The sequence below is a fragment of the Parambassis ranga genome, chromosome 12 (genome assembly GCF_900634625.1).
Source record: "Parambassis ranga chromosome 12, fParRan2.1, whole genome shotgun sequence".
NCBI classification, from domain to species: domain Eukaryota; kingdom Metazoa; phylum Chordata; class Actinopteri; family Ambassidae; genus Parambassis; species Parambassis ranga.
The window spans coordinates 13,050,930-13,072,318 of NC_041032.1; the positions used below are offsets into that span (position 1 = coordinate 13,050,930).

Here is a 21,389-nt window from a genome sequence, read left to right on the forward strand (position 1 = left end):
AAAGATCAATATGACCAAACTCTGCCCTTCACCCTGATGCCTACATGATCAGGTGTCAGGTGGCAGCAATAAAGCTAATGGGATGATTTGGCATAAAGTCAGGTGCAGATATGTGATGGGTCTGCAGGAAAAATGGGCAGAGGAGATGTTGAAAAGTAATTAACTGCAGGACAATATGTTTGATACATAAGATGATTTAAGTCTTGAAACAAAAGCTACTTATTGTAGCTTTACATCCTACAGTGCACAACATGTTTCCTAAAATGTGAAGTTGCGCTTCACAGAATGAATCTTTGCTACATGAATGAGACGCAGTCGGGTTGTTGCCACTCATGAGATTCTTTCTCTCAGGAACTGTGAATGCGATCTAGTCACTATAAACAAAGAGAAGCAGTTGTAAGAGCGTGTGTGTGTCTGTCTGTGTGTGAGGTGCAGGTAAAAGCGAGACGCCCCCGGCCCGTAAAGCGATCCTGACACCATGAATAATGGAGAGTGCCGTGGCAGAGAGGATAAGTTCTCTGTGCAAGGCTCCTTTTTCACAGGGCTTTCTCCCATGAGTCACGTGACTGCTGAGGTGACACTAATTTTTCATGAGTAGTGTGTTTGTTGGTTGACCATATACTGCCCAGGTTGGGTGGGGTTTGTGTGAGGGAAGGAGAGGAGAGGAGAGGGGGGGGGGGCGTCCAGGCAGCCGTCCCTCCATGCAGTGTGTCCTGAGTCACTGCATCCTCAGCTGTGCACACCCGGGCTGCTCCAAACTCAATGATCCTACAAACTGCTCTGCAGCCAAGGGTCAAATGAATTGTCTTACACTGTTAGAAACTCAAGGCAGCACTTACGAAACTAAAGGCCAAAGTTGTGGATGAATAAAAGATGCCGGTGAAACAGAAAAAATCCACAGCTTCAGAAGAAACCGAAGAAGTTGATGACGAAGTGGAGGAAACTGAGCCAAAGTTAAAAGAGAGGAGCACCAGTGTGTCCCGCGGGGACACCTCAAAAAAAGAGAAGAGCCGCAAGAAACACAAGAGCCCCAAGAGCTCCGAGAATCCGGAGGCCCCCGAGAGAGAGAAGACCAAAAAAGAAGGCGAAAAGGTAAAAAAGAAGAAAAAGAAACCAGACGATGAAGCTGGTGCTGTGATTGAAGGTAAAGATGGAGAAGAAGGAGAGCAGAACAACAATGATCCCACCACTAATCCCAAAAAGGAGAAGCTCAAAGAGGAAGTGACTGAGGGAGTCAAGGAGGAGAAGAAGAAAAAGAAGAAGAAATCCTCCGCAGAAGGAGAGGAGGAGATGGGGTCCAAGGATAAAAAGTCTAAAGGCAAGAAAAAGAAGAAATCTCACAGCAATGATGATGAGGAGCCTTTAATTGAAGAGCAGGAGGAAGAGGAGGACTCAAAGAAAAAGAAGAAGAAGAAGGCAAAGAAAGGATCAGCTGACAGTGATGAAGATAAGAAGAAAAAGGGTAAAAAATCGAAAAGCAAACAGGTGGACTATGCAGCGATTTACCAGGACGAGCTGCTCAACTACCACACGGACTCCTCTGATGGATATGAAGACGAGTACTACAAAAAGAAAGGTAAGGGCATGACACTGTAGTGTGGACAGGGGAGCCTCACATGCTGTCATTGAAGTAGGTAAGCCTCATCCCCCCCTCGACATACAATATATATACAGTACATTACACCTGCTGGGTACCACAGGTCAGCACACGGGTCCCCTCAGCCCTGAGCTGGGCCGCCTGGGGAATCCCTCTGTGATTAGTCTGGGTGAAAGCTCAGTTATGTTCCACATGAATGGAGCCAAACAGAGGCTCAGGGGCAGACAGGTGCTGGGTGCAGTCCCAGTCCCAGGGCCAGGGATCACAGTCCGGGCCAGAGGCAGGGCTGGGAGCCAGAGGAGCTTCTTTTAACAGAGACCAGAGGATCTCAGTTTTGTATTCTTGATGTATTCTTGATGTGAATATCCTCTGATTATCATCCATATGAGCACCTGTTGTGGTTTTGGCGTCTACACAGTGTGGGCATGATGAGGTCTGTCAGAGCCTTTTATGCACCTTCAGATGGCCCCAGCAGATTTTGGGATTATCATCCTGTCAATCTAAATGTCCAGATACAGCTGCAAAATCAATGTTTGATTTAAGATTATGAATCCAATAATTTGTTTATGTGCCAAAATGAGTGTGAGGCCAAGTAGAGCGTGCCTATATCTTTGTCGTCCTCAGTGGACCTCTCTGCTCTCTGACACTCCACAGAGTTTATCAAGGCTCAGTTTTACCAGGCCACTGTCTCTCTGATTTTATCAGGTGTCTCTCTTTCACTTTAATCTGGTTTTAATAGCTCTGCTCACTGTTAATTAGGTATATGTGTCTCCGTTGGACTGACTTTGGTCAAATTGCTCTTTATCAGGTCTCTGCTTCTCCTTTCAATCCCTCCTGGAGGTTTTCAGGTTATCTTTTCTGTCATCTGTCTCCAGCCTGCTTATATTTCTTCTTCTAATCCTGTGCTCCATGTTCTGTCCTTTATGAATTGAACTCCTTTATTAATGTTTGTCCATATAATTTACCCTTAAAGTCCTTAAAACAGGCTCCACATCTGTAAGAAAATGGACCCCAAATTCAGATTTAAACTGCATAATGCTCACTGTTACATAATGTTATCATGAAATAACTATCAAATTACTATTGTATACTATATATATAAATATATAGTGTATGCACTAATCTCTGAAGATGTAATGTTGACACATAAAACAAAAGTATTAAAACTCCCTTTACTTTGCTGCTGTGTAAACACCTTATAACAAACTGTGTCAGGTTTTACAGGCGGCTGAGTCTTCGTCCTATTTACCTCCTCATGCATTCAGTGGCTTACTCAGAGAGACACATTTGTGAAATGTGAGCGAGCTTTGGCTGCTGTATGATGCCAGACATGGATTCTCTGCAGATTCGGCGCATTGAATTCCCTGGCAACTGTGCATGGAAGGAAACTCAATGCTCTCTAATGTTTATAGATTATCGGACACAGTCCGAGGATGTGACTTGGTGTTTGTCTCTTTGATCAAGTTTTATTCCTGAAATGAGCTCCTGTATTGGGTGTATCTAACCCTCCGGTCTCTCTCTCCCTGTGTCCTCCAGTGTATGAGGTAGTCACTGTCACTGGTGATGTAAAAGGAGCTGGGACGGATGCTAATGTGTTTGTTACACTTTTTGGAGACTTTGGCGTCACGCCCAAGGTTCACCTGGCAAGCAAGTGAGTTTAAGAAGTGGATATCAATGAATGTGATTGATAAATATGTATATAATATAACAGCATTCTCTAGGTCATTAACTTTTTCATTAACTCCTCTTGTTTCTTCTCTGATCCTTCAGCACAGAAAAGAGGTATTTACTAATCAATCTGCAAAAGGATGTATATGATTGTGTTGAGTTGTGTATGTATCACTGTATACCAGAGAATTCCTCAGCAATTTGCATCAGCATGACTGATTTAAATAAGGAAATGAACCGTCAGACCATAACAAACATGCAGCCATGTTGCAGGAATCTCTCTTCTATACAGTTAAAGTCTTGGACACAGAATATCTGGAGTAAGGAGGAACTGTGTGACATGGCCGGTCTTCTTTTCCATTTTGAGACAAATGAAAGAAGACCACGATGTCATTTCTGTGGATGATCAAATGACTCTCGGGGGATCTTATCAGCAGCAGGCTCCCTTTATCTCGGCACACATTGATTGACAGATAGGATTACCTGCACAGCGTCTAGGATATACCACCTTATTGTCAGCCACTCAGGATCGTGTCACCCACACCTCGTGGTGGTCTCATTCATCCGCTTCAGACTGCAGCAACATGCCTCGCATTCAGCATCTGCATGCTGCGTGACTGTTGCTCAGCTGATGACATAATGAGTTGTCATATCATATTATAACAAGATGCATACAGCAGTAAGGAGTTTCACCTTACTCCGATATACATTAGGTCCTGCCTGTATTGTGTCATGGCTGATTGAAACTACAACATGATACAGGTAAGGGAGGGTTGCTACTATGTCTCCAGGCATATTTGCCTCGACTGCTCAGTCGAGGCAGATTAAAAATGCAACTCTTTGGAAATTCAGTGTAATAATATCACATTGCATGAATTCCAAAGTTTGCAGTGGGTTTGCATTTCACATAATCAATGTCTCCCCCGTCAATCTCTTGCAGGTGATTGAACACGGAGAATGAGGGCATGTACTCATGTGTGCTGGACAGTATTTCACTCTCAGCATTTTATTCCAGCATAAAACACCGTGATTATGTGAGCCGTGGCATTGTCTGTGGGTTGAATATTGCAGGGAGACAGGAGGGGACAGATGGAGATGTGGGTCAGACACAAAGGCAGGTATCTGTTAATGGAAAAGGAGGGTGTCTGATTCACGGAGTGGGTCTGGTGTGCTCATCCATCTCTGTGAGGGGTAGAAGAAGAACAGGAGGAGGGAGCAATGAAGTGGCTAAGCCTCAGGAAGGTTTCAGATTATACCACCAGACCACCAGGGCACCCTAAAATCTAGAGATCCTCTAAAAGCAGCCGAATGTGCTTATTGCATCTTCCTCACAAATTCTGATATATATTTTTTTTCACAATTAACAGAAGCCGGACAGCATTTGAGAAGAATAAAACCGACGTTTTCCGAGTCAAAACACACAACGTGGGACCTATAAACAAACTCAGGTACTAATAATCCACTGTATGCACAGCCACACAGTTCATACACCTCACACAGGATAACTGCAGCTTACAGAGAGGATCCCACACGAACCTTTCTCACTTCCCTTCCAGCTGCCCCGCTGGCCATCAAAGGATTTCATCCAGTGACAGAAGGTTAAGCTCCATCTGTTGTTGGGAGTTAGTGTCTTACACTGGAGTTACATCACAGCCAACAGACATGAGCAGTGACACGAAGCAGCTGTGCTGAATATACCTTTTAAAAAGTGGTTTCTAAAATAAGAGGAGGGCTTCGAGAGAGTTTTTGATAGTTTTTGCTGAACACAACCAGCACGGTCATCTCAGAGTCATGGTGGGGCGACAGTTTTCTCAGCTGTTATGGAGATGGATCTGTTGACATTCAGGCACAACAGCTGCTCAATCATTCTTAGAAATAACAATAACAAAGCCGTCCTAAGTGGAGAGTTGTTTTTGAATATTTTCACTCATCTTTCAGGTCCTAAAAAGTAAGAGAAGACTTATCAAGATATCTCCCTTCCTTGTTGCAGTATACAGTTTTATCTGCTCATGTGTGTTATCATTTGATCCAGCCTCTATGTAAAAAAAAAAAAAAGACATTAGTGATGTGACAAGCTCATTTGAGATTACCTGCAGGGTGAACTCATGTCATGCCCCGACTCTGCCTCTGTTGACTTCCCCTAGAATTGAGCATGATAACACAGGGATGAGCGCCAGCTGGTTCTTGGACAGGGTGGTGGTGACCGACATGAACCGGCCCCATCTGCGCTTCTATTTCGCCTGCAGCAACTGGCTGAGTCGGGAGGAGGCCGACAACTTGATCGTGAGGGACTTGCTGGGCAGCATGAACCCCATGGACGTCCCAAAATGTACGTCACGCCCCCAAAGGTTTATGGAGGTTAAAACTAACATAGATTATTGTTCCAAAAACATCATCACATTTTAGAGAAGTCAACATAACAATGCACCAACAGCTATGGGACAGAGTTCTAATCCTGACTGTCCTGAACTGTCCGAGTTAGCAGCATGTGTCTGTCCAGTACTACTGATTCCTGCTGGTCTACAGATTGTCCTAAAGTTTCATGGTGTAACTGAAGCACCTGCAGTCAATCAGGCAGAGCACTGTGGAGCCGAGGCTCGGGTAAAGACGTGAGCCCGTGTGTGCTGTGAGGGAGTGGTTAGACTAATATCAAGCTGTGACTCACACGCACACACACACACACACACACACACAGTGTTATGAATTTTTAACTTGGAATCTATCTGAGGGTGGATTAGGAAAGAGCCTTCCTAATGAGCCCGGGGCAGGTCTGTGTAAATATGGTCACACAATCAGCTGTTTTTACCCTTTGGCCTTTACAGAAGTGTTTTATTTCCAATGTTTTGCAGTGAATAAATATATAGTGAGTGTGTTCACTGCCGACATGAAGGGAAGTGGCACTGATGCAGACGTCTTTCTAAATATCTTTGGAGAAAATGGCGACACAGGTAAGATTTTTGAAGCTTTGAGTTGTATGAAGTGGTAAATTCTCACAGTTTTGATGCTGGAACCAGCAAATGTTCGGCATTTGTGATTTTAATATGTAATTCTCAATTTAAAGGAGAAAGACGGCTAGACAGTGACAAAGACAACTTTGAACGCGGGTCAGAGGACAAGTTCACCATAGAAGCCCCCAACCTTGGAAGGCTGAGGAAAATCACCATCGGCCACAACAACAGAGGCTCATCAGCTGGATGGTTTCTGGATAAGGCATGTGCAACCAGCACATATGTGCACATTTAATCATGACACATGTGGACATAGTATAAGAACGCTCTTATCGTCTCTCTGCAGGTGATGATAGATGACATGGGCAACAAAGAAGTATATGAGTTCCCAGTTAATCGCTGGTTTGCGATGGACGAATGTGATGGGAAAATACAGAGGGACGTGTTGGTGGGATCCATGCAGCCAATGGGTGAGAAAAGACACTCAGCAGCTCCTCTCTCTGGTGTTAATTCTAGCCACAGCTGCAAAAAGGAATAACATCTCAGTTCAGAACATCTTATCTTTATCTTTTTGAATCTACTCAGGCATCATCTACAATGTGCAAGTGATGACTGGAAATGTCAGAGGTGCAGGGACCAACTCTAAGATCCACATGGTTATGCATGGTGCCAAGGGCTTAAAAAACAGCGGCAAAATCTTCCTGGAGGGTGGTGCATTCGAGCGTGGTCTCATTGACATTTTCAACGTGGAGATTTGTGAACTCATCAGCCCTCTGAGCAGGGTCACCATCGGGCACGACAACGGTGCCGTTGGTGCCGGATGGTACTGTGAAAAGGTATGAAGCGCTTCTTATCAGTTACAGAGTGATTCTCAAAGCGTTACTCGACTCAACAAGCATCCACTTCCTCCTGCAGGTCGTGATATACTGTCCCTTCACTGGCATAGAGCAGACATTCCCCTGTGGGATGTGGCTGGACGAGGACGAGGGGGACGGTCTGATTGAGAGGGAGCTGTATGAGATGGTCTCTCTCAGGCAGAAAAAACACAAAAGTGGGTGACTCAGTAATGATGATTAATCACACAATAACGCATTAAGTCACGTTATATTTACACCTGCTCCAGAGTACCCATGGTCCCTGTGGATCTGGACATCCGATGTGAAGGGGGCAGGTACAGACGCTCAGGTGTTCCTGCAGATCTATGGAGAGAAGGGCAAGTCTGAGGAGATCAAACTGGAAAACAACTCTGACAGCTTTGAACAGGGGCAGCTTGATAAATTCATGGTAATTATCGTCTGCACATCATTACAGCTTCTTCTATTTCTCAATCAAATTTTGATCACATCTTTGTTCTGTATGTTGCATAGATTGAAATGGCGGACATAGGAAGACTGCTGAAACTGCGTATCTGGCATGAGAAGAGGCATCCGTTCGCTGGCTGGCATTTAGCAAAGGTGAAGCTCATTGCTCTGTCTGGTTTGTCAGTGAAAGCTGCTAATTCTGTTGTATAGTGTCACCTCTGAGCTGTGAGGTAATGGTCTCTCACTGCGAAGGGCAATGCCTGTGAACACTTCTAAATCATGTTGATGAGTTTCTGCCGTATTAATGTTTCCACTAACCTAGCAGTCTTTATTTGATCATAAGGTAGAGATTCAGATAAAGATGTGCATGCGCTGAGCTTTGACTCTCTGCAGGTCACTTTACTCAAGACACTAACCATGGAGAAATATTCATTTGAATGTGGCCGCTGGCTGGACATCAATGAAGATGATAATGAGATTGTCAGAGAGCTTTCGGCTACAGGAGATCTCATCGAGGAGCCGCTGCCCTGTAAGAAACACATTAAACACACACACACATTTTCAGACTCCATGTTCTGAAGCTGCTGTGTGTAAAGTGTGTGTTTTTCTCAGTGATAAAGTACCGTGTCACCATCTGCACCGGCAACGTCAGCGGCAGTGGCACCGACGCCAGCGTCTTCCTCAATATCATCGGTGACCTGGGTGACACGGGGGAGAGGCTCATGTTTATGAGCAAAAACAACGTCAACAAGTTTGAAAAGGGAAACGTGAGTGCAAAGTGGAATCAAATGCTAATATTGTTTTTATTGAACTGTCCTGTAAGCAGCTGTCTCTCTGTCTCCTCTCAGCATGATGAGTTTCTCATTGAGTCCGTGACCTTGGGCCAGGTGCGCCGGGTCCGTGTGGGTCATGACGGCCGCGGTGGAGGCTGTGGTTGGTTCCTGGATAAGGTGATGGTCAGAGAAGAGGGCCAGCCAGAAAGTATGGCCATTGAGTTCCCATGTTTCAGGCAAGACAATAATCCACAAATAACATTTCTGGAAACATGCTAGAAAATATTTCCAACCTCCAGTTTTAGTCTCAAACCTCCTAGTGGACAGCTCTACAACCCTCTTAAGTGATGTAAATTGGCCTCGCTTATGTTCACTAGTTCTCCAGTGGCATGTGTTTAAGTAGTTAGGCAGCTGATGGATGAGTGTGCCATTACAAATGGACACTAAATACATGCGGCCAGCCAGCTCTCTCCCTCTGAAACTGGAGCCAAACCACAGGCCTGGGGTGCAGTGTTACTTCTGGAAAGAGGCTTTTCCTGTCTGTCTCTAAATGGTTTGGTAGCTTCCTGTGTAGAAACGATGTAGAACATGCAATTACTTTGTTTACAGGCTTTGTACTGTCACGTTTTCTGCATATATTCTGTTCTGTTATTTCATTTTGAGGTTCGTGGTGACCCTGGAAATCAAAGACGGTACTTTAAATTTAAAAGCGTTTTTTCTCGGTGTAGGCCTGAATCTCATGACACCTCTGTATCTATTGAAGTGAATAACAATTCTTACTGCAGGTGGGGCAGGGGTGTGCCTCTTTTTGTGTGTCAGTTTTTACACTGTTTTTCCTCCAGGTGGTTGGACCGTAATGAAGATGATGGACAGATTGTGCGTGAGTTGGTTCCAGCTGGAGAAGGCGTGCGTCTCTTTAGTGAGTGCATAAAGACTCTTTTTTTTAATCCAAGATTTTCTCTTGCATACATCATTAAATTAAATCCTTACTTGTCCTTTAGATGTCAGCTACCACATAGCCATAAAGACAGGCAGTGTGAACGGGGCCAGCTCTGACTCCAAAGTGTTTGTCAAGCTGTACGGGGAGAAGGGCGACACTGATAAGGTGATACTGGCCGTCTCTGACAATGACCTGAGGAACTACTTTGAGACTGGACGCACTGACATCTTCACCCTTGAGACCTTTGACATTGGACAGGTAAGTTCTTACCAGAAAACAGGAATTATTACTACTATTACTATTATTATTACTAATTATTACCACTATTGTATTTGTTGTTTTCTTATTCTTGTTTTTGGCAGATCAACCGTCTTCTGATCGGACACACAAACGAGGGCCTGCGGGCTGGATGGTTTCTGGACAGTGTGCAGATTTCTGTGCCAGTTCATGGGATGCAGTACATGTTCCCGAGCCACCGCTGGCTCTGCAAGGATGAGGCAGATGGAAAAGTGGAGGTGGAGATCTATCCCAGTGAGATCTTGGACATGGAAAAATGTAAGTGACAGAAATTTGAACAGTATACTTCCACATGTTTCCTTATAATGCTGCCATGTCTTCTCTGTAACAGTGATCAACTATGAAGTCACAGTGGTCACAGGTGATGTACGCGCAGGTGGGACCAATGCCAATGTCTTCTGTCAGATCTACGGAGATGAAGGAAAAACTGAAGTGCTCGCCCTGAAGAGTCGCTCCAACAATTTTGAACGTGGCACCACTGAGATCTTCAAGGTCTGTATTTACCTTTATGCCTCCTGCAGACTGAGGTTCCTGGTTTAACACTTGTGTCCTCCCCCCAACAGATTGAAGCTCAGGATGTTGGCAAGATCTACAAGATCCGCATCTATCATGACGGGAGTGGCATCGGAGACGGCTGGTTCCTGGAGACAGTGGACATCAAGCGTCTGACGATGGCCATGGTGCAGGTTGAGGTGAAGAAAGAGGAGTCGGCCAAGAAAGACAAGAAGAAGGACAAAAAGAAGAAGAAGAAAGACGAGGAGGAGGAGGTGGAGATCATAGAGGAGCTGCAGGAGGTGGTGGAGACCTTCATGTTTAACTGTAACCGCTGGCTCGCCAGAGACGAGGAGGACAAGGAGATTGTGGTTGAGTTGCTGACTGAGAACAATGAAGACCTTGAGAGTAAGCATGTGTTGACTTAAACATATGTTTATGTATGCATGGCATGCCATTATATTATTATATTATATTATTATAATGTGACTGATGGCCTACTGTGTTTTCTTACTAGTGAACTCATATGAGGTTCACGTGTTCACTGGGACCATGTGGGGAGCGGGGACTGATGCCAACGTGTACATCAACATCTACGGAGAGACGGGCGACACAGGGGAACGAAAACTCAAGAAGTCCAACAAGATAAACAAGTTTGAGAAGGGGCAGGTAGAGCTGAACACAGAGCGTTAACATGAACTTTTCTGTTAAAGGAAGCCATTATTTATCACAGTTCATAATGTACTGTAGATGACTTTGTTTGGTTTGCTCACATTGTCAAGATGGTTATCTTTGACACTGTATCCTTGCTAATCCTCTCGTCAGGCAAATGTTCGATGGCAGCAGCCTTGCAGGTTAAATGAAGATCAAATGAATAAATAATGAAGTTCTCAGGGACTGCTAACACGTGACATTTATTGACCTGCCGTCACCCCGTGTGTTTGTGTGTTTGTGACCCAGGAGGACGTTTTCGACATCACAGCAGTGGACCTGGGCGTCTTGAAGAAGCTGAGGATCAGACATGACAACAGCCAGGCCAGTGCCGGCTGGTTCCTGGACAGAGTGGAGATTGTTGACAACAAAGACGACACCACGTGAGTCATGGAGATTAAATCACTCATATGTTTTAGTGAATTATTTTTTTTTTTAAAGGTTTATTTTGATGACACACATCCGCAACATCAAACATAGTGGAGAAGATCTTTGCACATAAAATGTCTGTGAGCTCCACTGTGTGGTGTGAAACGGTACTAGCACTCTTCACATTGTGCTTTAGGTACTTTTTTCCTTGCAAGCGCTGGCTGGCTGTTGATGAGGATGACGGACAGCTTGCCAGAGAGCTGGTTCCTGTGGACGAGGCCTTTATGAAGAAGGGGGATGATGATGAAGACGACTCAGAAGCTACACTTGGTCTGGAGCAAAAAGGTGGGGCCAAAAAAAATCAATAAATAAACCACAGATGCTTTAAAACACAGCTAAAACGTAAAAGTTATTCTGGTTTTGTTGCAGCCATGTCAACAACTTACACAGTGAGGATAAAAACTGGTGACAAGAAGTACGCAGGAACTGATGCTAATGTGTTCATGATCATGTACGGCAGCAAGGATGACACAGGTAACGCTACAGACCGTTGAGTTAAGTTGGTCTGTTTGTGTGTTTAAATGAGTCTGTGTTGTGTACACCTGCAGGGATAATTACCTTGAAGGCGTCAAAGACTCATAAGAACAAGTTTGAGCGGGGTCTGATCGATGAGTTCACCGTGGAGGCTGTGGACATCGGACCTCTGAAAAAGCTACGCATTGGACATGATAACTGTGGTACATGAGAATCCCTCACCCACCCCCTCCATCCCTGCGTGTGTGTTAAACACTCATAATACGTGCACATGTGTGACTGCATCCTTTGTGTTCATGTTTAAGGAGGAGGATCCGCAGGCTGGTTTCTTGACTGGGTGGAGATTGATGCTCAGTCTCTGGGGCAGAAGCTGCGCTTCCCCTGCGGCCGCTGGTTGGACAGAGGGGAGGATGACGGAGCCATCGTCAGGGATCTTTTCCCTAATAGTCTCGAGACAGAGTTATACACACCATGTAAATCACTTCTGCAATGTGACCTGCATCACTTTGTGATTTAGATTTCCAATCAATTGATTTGTTTTATTTATTTATTTAATAGTTGTTCCTTATGAGATTAAAACCTTCACGAGTGACGTGTTTGGAGCCGGTACTGACGCAGATGTCTTCATTGTCCTGTATGGGAGAGACGCAGTGTGCACCCAGCAGAAGAGTCTTTGTGTCAACAAGAGGGAGAGGAGGATGTACTTCGAGAGGGGAGCTGAGGACATGTTTATAGTTGAGGTAAAAAAAAAAAAAAGGAATGCACAGTAGAGGGGACCCACAGCGGCAAAGCCACATGTGTGTTTTACATTTACGTGTTGTATCAGCACTCCCTTGTTTTCTGCAGCTTGAAGATGTGGGAGATGTGATTGAGAAGATCCGTATCGGCCATGACAACCGTGGGGTCAACCCAGGCTGGCATCTGGACCGGGTGGAGATCAGACGTCTGCTCAGGAAGGGAAAGGTACAAGTTAGGCATGGATCTCAGGCCCTCACATCATGTAGTAACTCTATTTCTGGTCAGTAGGTGGAGACGTTCCCTTCATAGATAAATTATAGCACTGCTGCTCTGTGGGGTTAAGTTCCAACTCTCCATACACAAACACACTGACCGCCTCTCTGTCTCTTTGTAGGGTTCAGAAACCGTCATCTTCCCCTGTGAGCGCTGGCTTGCCAAGTCAGAGGATGATGGAGAGACAGTGAGAGAGCTGGTGCCCTCTGACATCATCACGGAGAAACTTTCACGAGATGGAAGCCTGAAAGTGAATGAAGTGGAGGTGGAGGATGCCTTAGAGAGTACGTTAGATTCATTATTAGACACACTAATATTCTCAGTGATTGGCAAGGAATGTGTGCTTGCTGTGAGTCTCTGTTATGACAGCACAAAATAGCTTTTTTTCTTTCTTTCTCCAATCTATTTTCTGGTCCGCCGTGTGATTGTCTGCCATCATCACCATCCCCACTGCAGCTCACACATACAAAGTGTCAGTGATGACAGGAGACGTGTACGGAGCCGGGACCGATGCCAACGTCTTCCTCACGATTTACGGGGACCTGGGTGACACTGGGGAGAGAAAACTGAGCAAGTCAGAGACAAACAGCAACAAGTTTGAACGCGGATCGGTAGGACAGAAGATGAACAAACAATCTTCACACCATAAATAATAATAATAATAATAAATAATCATGTTCATGTTGTTTCCTCTTTGTTTTATCTTCCAGGTGGACAAGTTTACAATAGAGTCAGTGGACCTTGGTCAGGTTTTCAAGATAAAAGTCTGCCATGATAACAGCATGATGAACCCGGACTGGTACTTGGATCAAGTGGAGGTGGTTGATGCTGACACTGAGGAGGTTTTCCTCTTCTTATGTGAACGATGGCTGTCCAGGAAGAGGGAGGACAGACGCATCAAGAGAGTCTTCTATGTCAAGGTAAAAACATGATGCCAACATTTTCATTAGGCTCTATGAAGTGCACAGATCTTTAGGGAGATGGATTGTGGGTGTTTCTTTTAGGGTTATGAAGGCGTCCGAGAAGGCCTAAACAGTAAAAAGAAGAACTCTGCACTGACAGTGAAGAGTGTCGACAGTAACATGAACAAAAAGAAGAAGAAGAAGGAGGAGGAAAAAATCGAGCTGCCCAGTAAGAGAAAGAACTCCTCAGAATGATCTGTGGATGTTCATTAATTACATAATCAGATGCTTTAATAAGTGCTGTGCCGGCTCACCATTTGCAGTCATACCGTACCACATCACCATCTGCACTGGACTGGAGCGAGATGCGAGCACCACCAGCAGGGCTTACATGATCATTATCGGGGCCAATCACACACAGACAGAGAGGCTGTGGCTGGACATGCCGGACGGGAGGAAGGGCTTTGAGGCCGGCTCTCTGGAGAGCTTCGAGTCTCATGGTTCAGATGTGGGGGAGATCAAAAAGGTTGAGGTGAGTCAGGGGTGAAGCTTTTAGAGTTTCAGTAAAATACACCCACGCTGCTTGAAGTGATTGTTTCTCTCCTTTCCTGCAGCTCGGCCATGATGGGGCCACTCCGGAGAGCTGCTGGCTGGTTGATGAGCTGTCTGTTGCTGTGCCAACCAAAGGGGTCAAATATATATTTGCTTGTAAGTGCTGGCTGGCCAAAGATCGAGGAGATGGGTTAACTGCTCGAGTATTCAATGTGCTGGATGCAGAAGCCATTTCTATCTCTCAGAAGGTATGTAAATGAGGACAAGTCAGAGCAATCAGAGCCATATGGCAGACGACGCACATCACAGCTACATCAAATCAAAGCTGAGCAGTGATAATGATGAATTTTTATTACACTCATTTACATAAAAATATTTTAATGTGATGATTCTCTAAATCATCACTTAACACCGCTGCAGATCAGATATCTTTAATCCATTAGTGATCAAGCATCCTCTGACTGTCTCACCTTTTCACCTTCAGATTATTTACGAGGTGACAGTGGTGACGGGAGATGTGCAGAACGCAGGAACAGACACAAACATCTTCCTGTCTGTGTTTGGGGCTAACGGCAGCACAGAGGAGATGCTGCTGCAGAAGAATGAGGACAGGTAAGCACACATGCTGTCTGTCCAGTTCCTGTGAGTGTAACAGCTTCAGAAACGAGGTGCAAAACTTCATTTAGACTCCAGGCTCCACAATAATGGCGAGGTCACCGTGATCTCACGCTTCTTGTGGACGTGATCATTATCTCAGCAGAGTGTCTCTGCTGTTGTGGTGCTATATCCTGCCTTGGTTAGGGTACATGTTCAGAGGATTTTAGGAGCACCATGTGGTTTCATTTGTCAAATTAGCAGTAGACTTTAGTGGCCAAGAGTCACTATGATCACATAAAGCATAATTCTGTCTCCAGGTTCGAGCGAGGTCAGGAAGACACTTTCAACATGGAGATCGATGACATCGCCCCACTGAGGAAAATGAGGCTCCGCATCGATGGCTCCGGCAGCCGACCAGACTGGTTTCTTGACAAGGTCAGCTCACCTTACCCGACCTCGTGCACATAGATAACACGTACACTCAGCATGTATTTACATGCTAAACCTACAGGAAAGAGATGTAAACATTCGGATCTAAAGAACAGGCCGATTTCTTTATTCAGGTATATTTGGTGATAAAGAAGAAACCACGTATCTCATCTATAAAACATCAAACCAGCAGCATAAAAAGCAGAGGAGTAATTGCTAGCTTCTTGCGAAATCAATAACACAAAGCAGTCACAGGATTGTGTTTTTATCTTGGCACCACTGTATGCTGTAGGTCACAGGATCACTCAATTTGTTATATCACACACACACACACACACACACACACAGCCCTGCATGCAGGAGGATGGTCAATGATTCACCCACCCACAAAGACCAACACACACACGCAACCGGTTCCAGAACTCCTGGAGTGAACATATTGACCCATTTTATTCATCATGCTGTTGTAGCATAACACACAAACACACACACACACACAAACCTTATACACGTTTATGTGTATTTCTGCACCAAACAGAGAGCTTCAGCTTAAAATGACCCTGTGAGGACAGCATCACTGCCCACCTCCAAATTCAGTCTGAAGTGTCGGGCCCTGAGCTCTGATAAAACAGAACACATTTCCTATGCAAATGTCTTCTCTGGTAAAGACACCATGCCTGCAGAGCAGCACAGCAGTCAGGAACAATACCGAGCCCTGTCTGTCCGTGCCTGGGACTCGGCAACTGTGAACATCTCCTTGGCTTGACCCCGCACAGAGCCTTGTGTGTTCGGCATCACAAGCAGACATGCTGCCTTTATGGATAGCCGGGGCCTGTGTATTGAAATGGACACAACAGTGCACTGGGCAGGCTGCCAGCATAGTAATCTGCCCAAATAAATATGCAGAATGGAGAGCTGATACAAAGTGTGAGTGCCTGAGCCGAGCTCGGCTGAACAAAAACAGACTTCGCAGGCTTGGTGTGCAGATAATGGCTGCTGCTGATGATTCCCTGACCTGCAGCGACGGCAGGTTGACATTTATGTCAGCTGAAATATGTCAATTATCAGATGTACTGTCATGGTGTTTGGCTTAGATTTCAGAGTCCTATTACCGAGCTAACTCTATGTCTCCAGGTGATCACGCGTAACCTGACCACAGAGGAAGTGTCAGTATTCACCTATGAGGAGTGGCTGTCCAGGACACGTGGACCCAAGAGGACCATGATCTGTGAGATGGCTGCTGTGGTGGATGGCGAGACGATGGTGGAGATCACAACCTATATCATCCAGGTTAAGACCAGCGATGTTGCCGGTAGGTCCTCTTGAGCTGAAGGCATAATTTTGTTTTGAGTTTGAACTCTTAAAGGTAGGGTAGGAGATTTCATTCTGATGCACTTTTTGTTAAATTAGTGTAACTTCTTCTCTTTACAATCCGATAGCAACCGATTAGTTCGGCAGTTTCACATTAAAACGAAGAATATGAATCTGTGGAAGCTATAAAACGCTAAAAACATCAGCCAATCCTCCGGGTGGACCCTGCGCGGAGTATTGTCTGGTTGTCACTCTCTTCCTGCTCTGCATGCACCAGAGCGGTACGTGCATAATGGCCGAAGTCACAGACCTCAGCTCGTCTTCAGGTAATGCACGTCCATGTGATTGGGAGGCGTGGCTTCGGGGTGAGCTCCGAGAGAAAGGGGCGTGTGTTTACTTTCCAAATCTGGCTGACTCTCACTGAGTTTTCAAAATCTCCTACCCTACCTTTAAAAGCTTTTATAATTGCAATCCCTCATCATCATCATCATCATCATCATCATCATCATCATCACAGCCCTTTTAGAGCCCTGATGATCTGAAATCATTCAGTAATAAAAAGCTGAAAGCAAAAAAGCACTTATTTAAAATCCTGATACTCAGCTTTAAGAGCTCAAATCTTTCCGAGCTCAAGGTTGGACACATGAAACGTTGATCTTTAGTGACACCTTCTATGTTATGATCAAACTCGTAAGGAAAAGGTACTGAGAGGTTCAAACTCAGTTAACAGAGGAGGCCCTTTTAAGTCAATGCCTACAGCAGGGTCAGCATGAGGTCAGATCAGGGGGTGCTCGGTCTGTGCACACATCCTCTTTGATCAGTCCTCCGGCTCTCTCTGTCAAATGTGTCTGGTTTGGTTTGAGGCTGTTCATTTTCAGAAAGATGCACTTGAAGGTATCCTGAATGTAGAACACTCGGTGTCTTTAGCCCCTTTTCTTCTTTTTTTTTTTTTTATTAGGGGACCTTAACACCAGAGCAGTGCATTGTATTTCTGTCATCCCATCCAAAACCTCAGTGTCCTCATCCTCATTTGACCCATCCTTGTGCAGGGGTTTATCCGGTGGAATAATTCACATTCTATCACCCACACCCTAATGAAAGGATTCCTCTTCAGAAGCCCTCCATCTTTACTTCATGCTGCATTTTTCTGCAGCTCAGTATAGCGCCGCTGATCAATACGATAGCGTGGCGAGAAGTCTGAGCCGACTTCAAAGACCAGCTCTCTGCCCCCGGCAGTTACCGCAAGCTAAGATGTAGCCCTGCACCGCCGCTGAGGCTCTGGATGGAATAATGAGCCAGGCTGACACACACACACATTGAAGCACAAAGATGCAAATAGTATTATATACAGCTGATGCTGTGCAAAAGGTAATGGGGTCCTCTGGAACCTGTGAGGTATGAAGAGCATGTAGAAAAGTACATATATTACAATAATTATTTAAAGGTGACAGCAAAAAAATTAAAGTGAAGACACTGAAAGTGTGCTGCAGACAAGCGTTGTACTGGATCTGATCTGATTTAATGGGCGACTCTCTCATCTCTGTGTCTCGTCTCCTCAGGGGCTGGCACCGATGCCAAAGTGTGGATCATCATTTTTGGAGAGAACGGAGACACGGGGACACTGGCGCTGAAAGAGTCCAGCAAGTCCAACAAGTTTGAACGCAAGCAGGTGGACTCATTCCGCTTCTCTGACATCCTCAGTCTGGGAGAGCTCTCCAAAGTGCGAGTGTGGCATGACAACACAGGTCAGAGATGAACACAACATGATGAAGGACAGTGAGATTAGGTCTGAGATTAGGTTTCTGCATCACTCTTTTCTTCTGATCCTGCTCTCCCAGGTCCTGCTCCTGGATGGCACTTAGAGTACGTCGATGTGAAGGATGAGATCATGGACAAAACGTTTCGTTTTCCCTGCGACCGCTGGCTGGCCAAGAATGAAGATGACGGACAGATAATGAGGGAGCTAGCCTGCGCTAACAATGACTACTTAGACCTCGATGAGAAAACCAGTAAGGCTTTGTAAATTTTTGTGTATGATTATATTACTGCGTGGGAATGGTGCTGCTGAGATGATTAACCGCGTCTGTTTTTGCTCTGAAAGAGTATGAAATTTGTGTCACAACTGGAGACACAGATCAAGCTGAAACCAAAGAAAACGCCTGGATTGTACTGGAGGGGAAGAAGGGCCGATCAAAAGAATTTGTAATGGAGAACTCCTCGAAGAAGAAGAGGTTTTTGCGGTAGGTACTTGTTGCACAATTAACTCCATCAGCTGCAGCTTGTTTGCATGACAAAGCTCAGGGAAAAGTGTGTTTTCTCCCTCTAGTTCTCCCCCTTACACTTATCATGATAATCCCACCAAGCGAGCTCAGACCAATGCTGCACTTGAGTATCGTGACATGACAGCCTGACACCGAACAAATTGGCACTGACATGAATTTAAAGTATGTGAGCCAATTTAGGAGAATAGCTACTCACTTAGAGTTTTCTTTTCAGGGGAAACGTTGATAGGTTTGAGTTTTCCTCCAAGAACCTGGGCGATATCGCCGGGATCTGCCTGGGTCACACACCCAAGGATGGGAAGAAAGTGAAGGGGGAGGTTCACTGGCATGTGGAGGAGGTTGGTGTGACTGAGAAGGAACTGGGAAACAAGTAAGACTTTATCCTGTTTTTTCACCATACTTAAATCATTTGGATAAAACGTGAGACTTCTTCCTCGTTCCAGATACATCTTCAGTTGCAACGCCCACATCCCCCTCTCCCCTAAGCGCGATGATTTCCTGACCTTTGAGTGCACAAAGACCATCGAGAGCTTTGCCAGTAAAGCTCGAAGCCTGGTGCCCGTGAAGTACGAGATCATCGTCATCACTGGTGACGAGAAGGGTGCTGGAACAGATGCCAACGTTTTCATCACTATCTATGGCTCCAATGGAGACTCAGGCCGCCGGCAGCTGCGGCAAAAGTTTCGGAACCTTTTCGAACGTGAGCAGACGGACCGCTTCTTACTTGAAATGCTGGACATGGGAGAGCTGCAGAAAGTTCGAGTGGAGCACGACAACTCCGGCATCAGCCCCGGCTGGCTGCTCGATCGGGTGGAAGTCACCAACACGGCCAATGGTGTCACCACCATCTTCCTCTGTGGGAAGTGGCTCGACACAAAGAGGGCCGATGGGAAGATCGCCAGAGTCCTCTACCCAAAATACTGACGTTAACCCTAAAAACTCCCACTGCAGACACATCTCCCTTATTTTTAAACAGACTGACCAAAAAGATTCTGCTTCTGGTGAGTTGTAACGCTCAGGAACTGAGACAGATTTTTACTTTTTTTTTTTTAGATACAAAAAGGATGTGCCATTCTTTTTACATTTCATATGTCAGGGATGGTTTGTTTTGATGTTTTGTTATAATAGAGGTTTTTTATAAAAGATTAAAGTCCTTTGTAATACTCGGAATGACAGTTTTCAAACCTGTCTGACTTCAAAAGCATTCTTTTTAAACATTTATTGCATTTTATACCCGAAATGGATCAAAGAATTTATGAGTTGTGTGAAAGTTGTTTCAATGACAAAGCAACATTCGACACAAGCATTTTAGCATGGTGTAGATAAAGGACTTATAGCATTTCTTCTCACTTGGAGGCACCGGAAGATGACATTTAAAGTCAGTCAAAGTTCTCCGGCAGAGCGGGGCATCCACTCACAACATGCCGTCTATAGAACTCTATACTATCTGCTTTCTCCTCTGACTTCATTTTACTTGTAGCTACATGTGCAAAATGATGTGAAAATGGTTACATTTTAGTAGAAACAAATGCAAATACTAAAAAAAGAGCATTGACAAGTCGCTGAGAGACCAAAATAATAACACAAAAATCTCAATTTTATCTGGTTTATTACAAAAAGAGCACATATAAAAGGATAATATACAAGCCATGAAATTAAATTAAAAAAAAAACAGAATCAGTTTGGGTTTAGCAATGCAACTTTTGAGATCAGTATTATTATTATTAGTAATAATAAATAAAGTACAAAATTCCACCACATGTGAATCTAACATTTACCCACAATATGCTCATCCATTTCTTCGTCAACACACTCATCACCATTAATGCGCTATTGCTTTAATATTAATGATAAATAGTTCTATTTTCAGATAAAATATCCTATATTGAAAAACATTGCGCAGTCACAGCTAAAACAGCATATTTTCATACGAGGATGGCGGCAGCCCTTTCACTGGCACTGTTTGGGATATTTTCTCTTCAGTTGTGATTTTCAGATTCAAGCAGCAACAAAATTAATATTTTTTTTCTGTTATACTCTTTGTATATATTTTCACCATATACTATTTAACCATTGAGACTCTATTGAAACCTGAGAAAACATGCATTTTGTTTTGTTTTGTTTTTTAGAAAAAGGTTGTGCTTTAAAATCCTCGCCTTCCTTTTTGAGACAGTGAAAGGAAACAAGAGGATAGATTTGGAGAGAAGACAGCAAAAAAAATCAAACACAGCAGAGAAAATGAAGAGAAAAGAGAATACTGTAGTAAAAGCCCACAGTGGAACATGCCTCTTTATTGTCAGAACTATTTCCACAATAATCACAGCAGCTACTTTGGACCGTTTGACTCGTGTGTGTGTGTGTGTGTAATGGCTTTTATAGACGGCTGTCTAATATTAGCTCCTTCATGTCCCGTTCCTTTAATTGATTATGCAACCAATAAGGCATGGTGGCTTCATGATTGTTGCTGTTAATGGTTCAGTAATATGGAAATATCTCCTAACACTTAAAGCGAGGCACTTGTTATGCTTACATCTACAAAAAAAAAAAGATGAAAATTAAAGGTCACGTCGAACATGCTTCATTAAGACCCAGAGTGCAGTGTGAGACGCAGAGCGTAAAAAAATACGACGCCGGTTAGTTTCAATCATCTAAAATCTACATTTTTTTTTTTTTGC

General features: G+C 44.5%; 1 protein-coding gene across 1 annotated transcript; it reads left to right on the forward strand.

Annotated features, from left to right (window-relative positions):
* Positions 1-873: 873 nt before the first annotated feature.
* loxhd1a (lipoxygenase homology PLAT domains 1a) lies at positions 874-19,638 on the forward strand. The gene is made up of 42 exons (XM_028418205.1): positions 874-1,576; positions 3,134-3,248; positions 3,368-3,379; positions 4,633-4,713; positions 5,410-5,594; positions 6,115-6,213; positions 6,327-6,475; positions 6,560-6,683; positions 6,799-7,049; positions 7,129-7,264; positions 7,337-7,497; positions 7,581-7,667; positions 7,908-8,043; positions 8,127-8,281; positions 8,363-8,523; positions 9,130-9,206; positions 9,289-9,485; positions 9,590-9,782; positions 9,856-10,016; positions 10,088-10,424; positions 10,534-10,685; positions 10,977-11,110; positions 11,293-11,441; positions 11,526-11,630; positions 11,705-11,833; positions 11,936-12,103; positions 12,189-12,370; positions 12,477-12,593; positions 12,763-12,925; positions 13,098-13,252; positions 13,352-13,561; positions 13,646-13,772; positions 13,867-14,075; positions 14,158-14,343; positions 14,580-14,707; positions 15,010-15,127; positions 16,256-16,433; positions 17,992-18,177; positions 18,271-18,441; positions 18,534-18,672; positions 18,929-19,084; positions 19,158-19,638. The coding sequence occupies exons 1-42, from the start codon at positions 874-876 to the stop codon at positions 19,636-19,638; spliced, it is 7,263 nt and encodes a 2,420-aa protein (XP_028274006.1).
* The last annotated feature ends 1,751 nt before the right edge of the window (positions 19,639-21,389 follow it).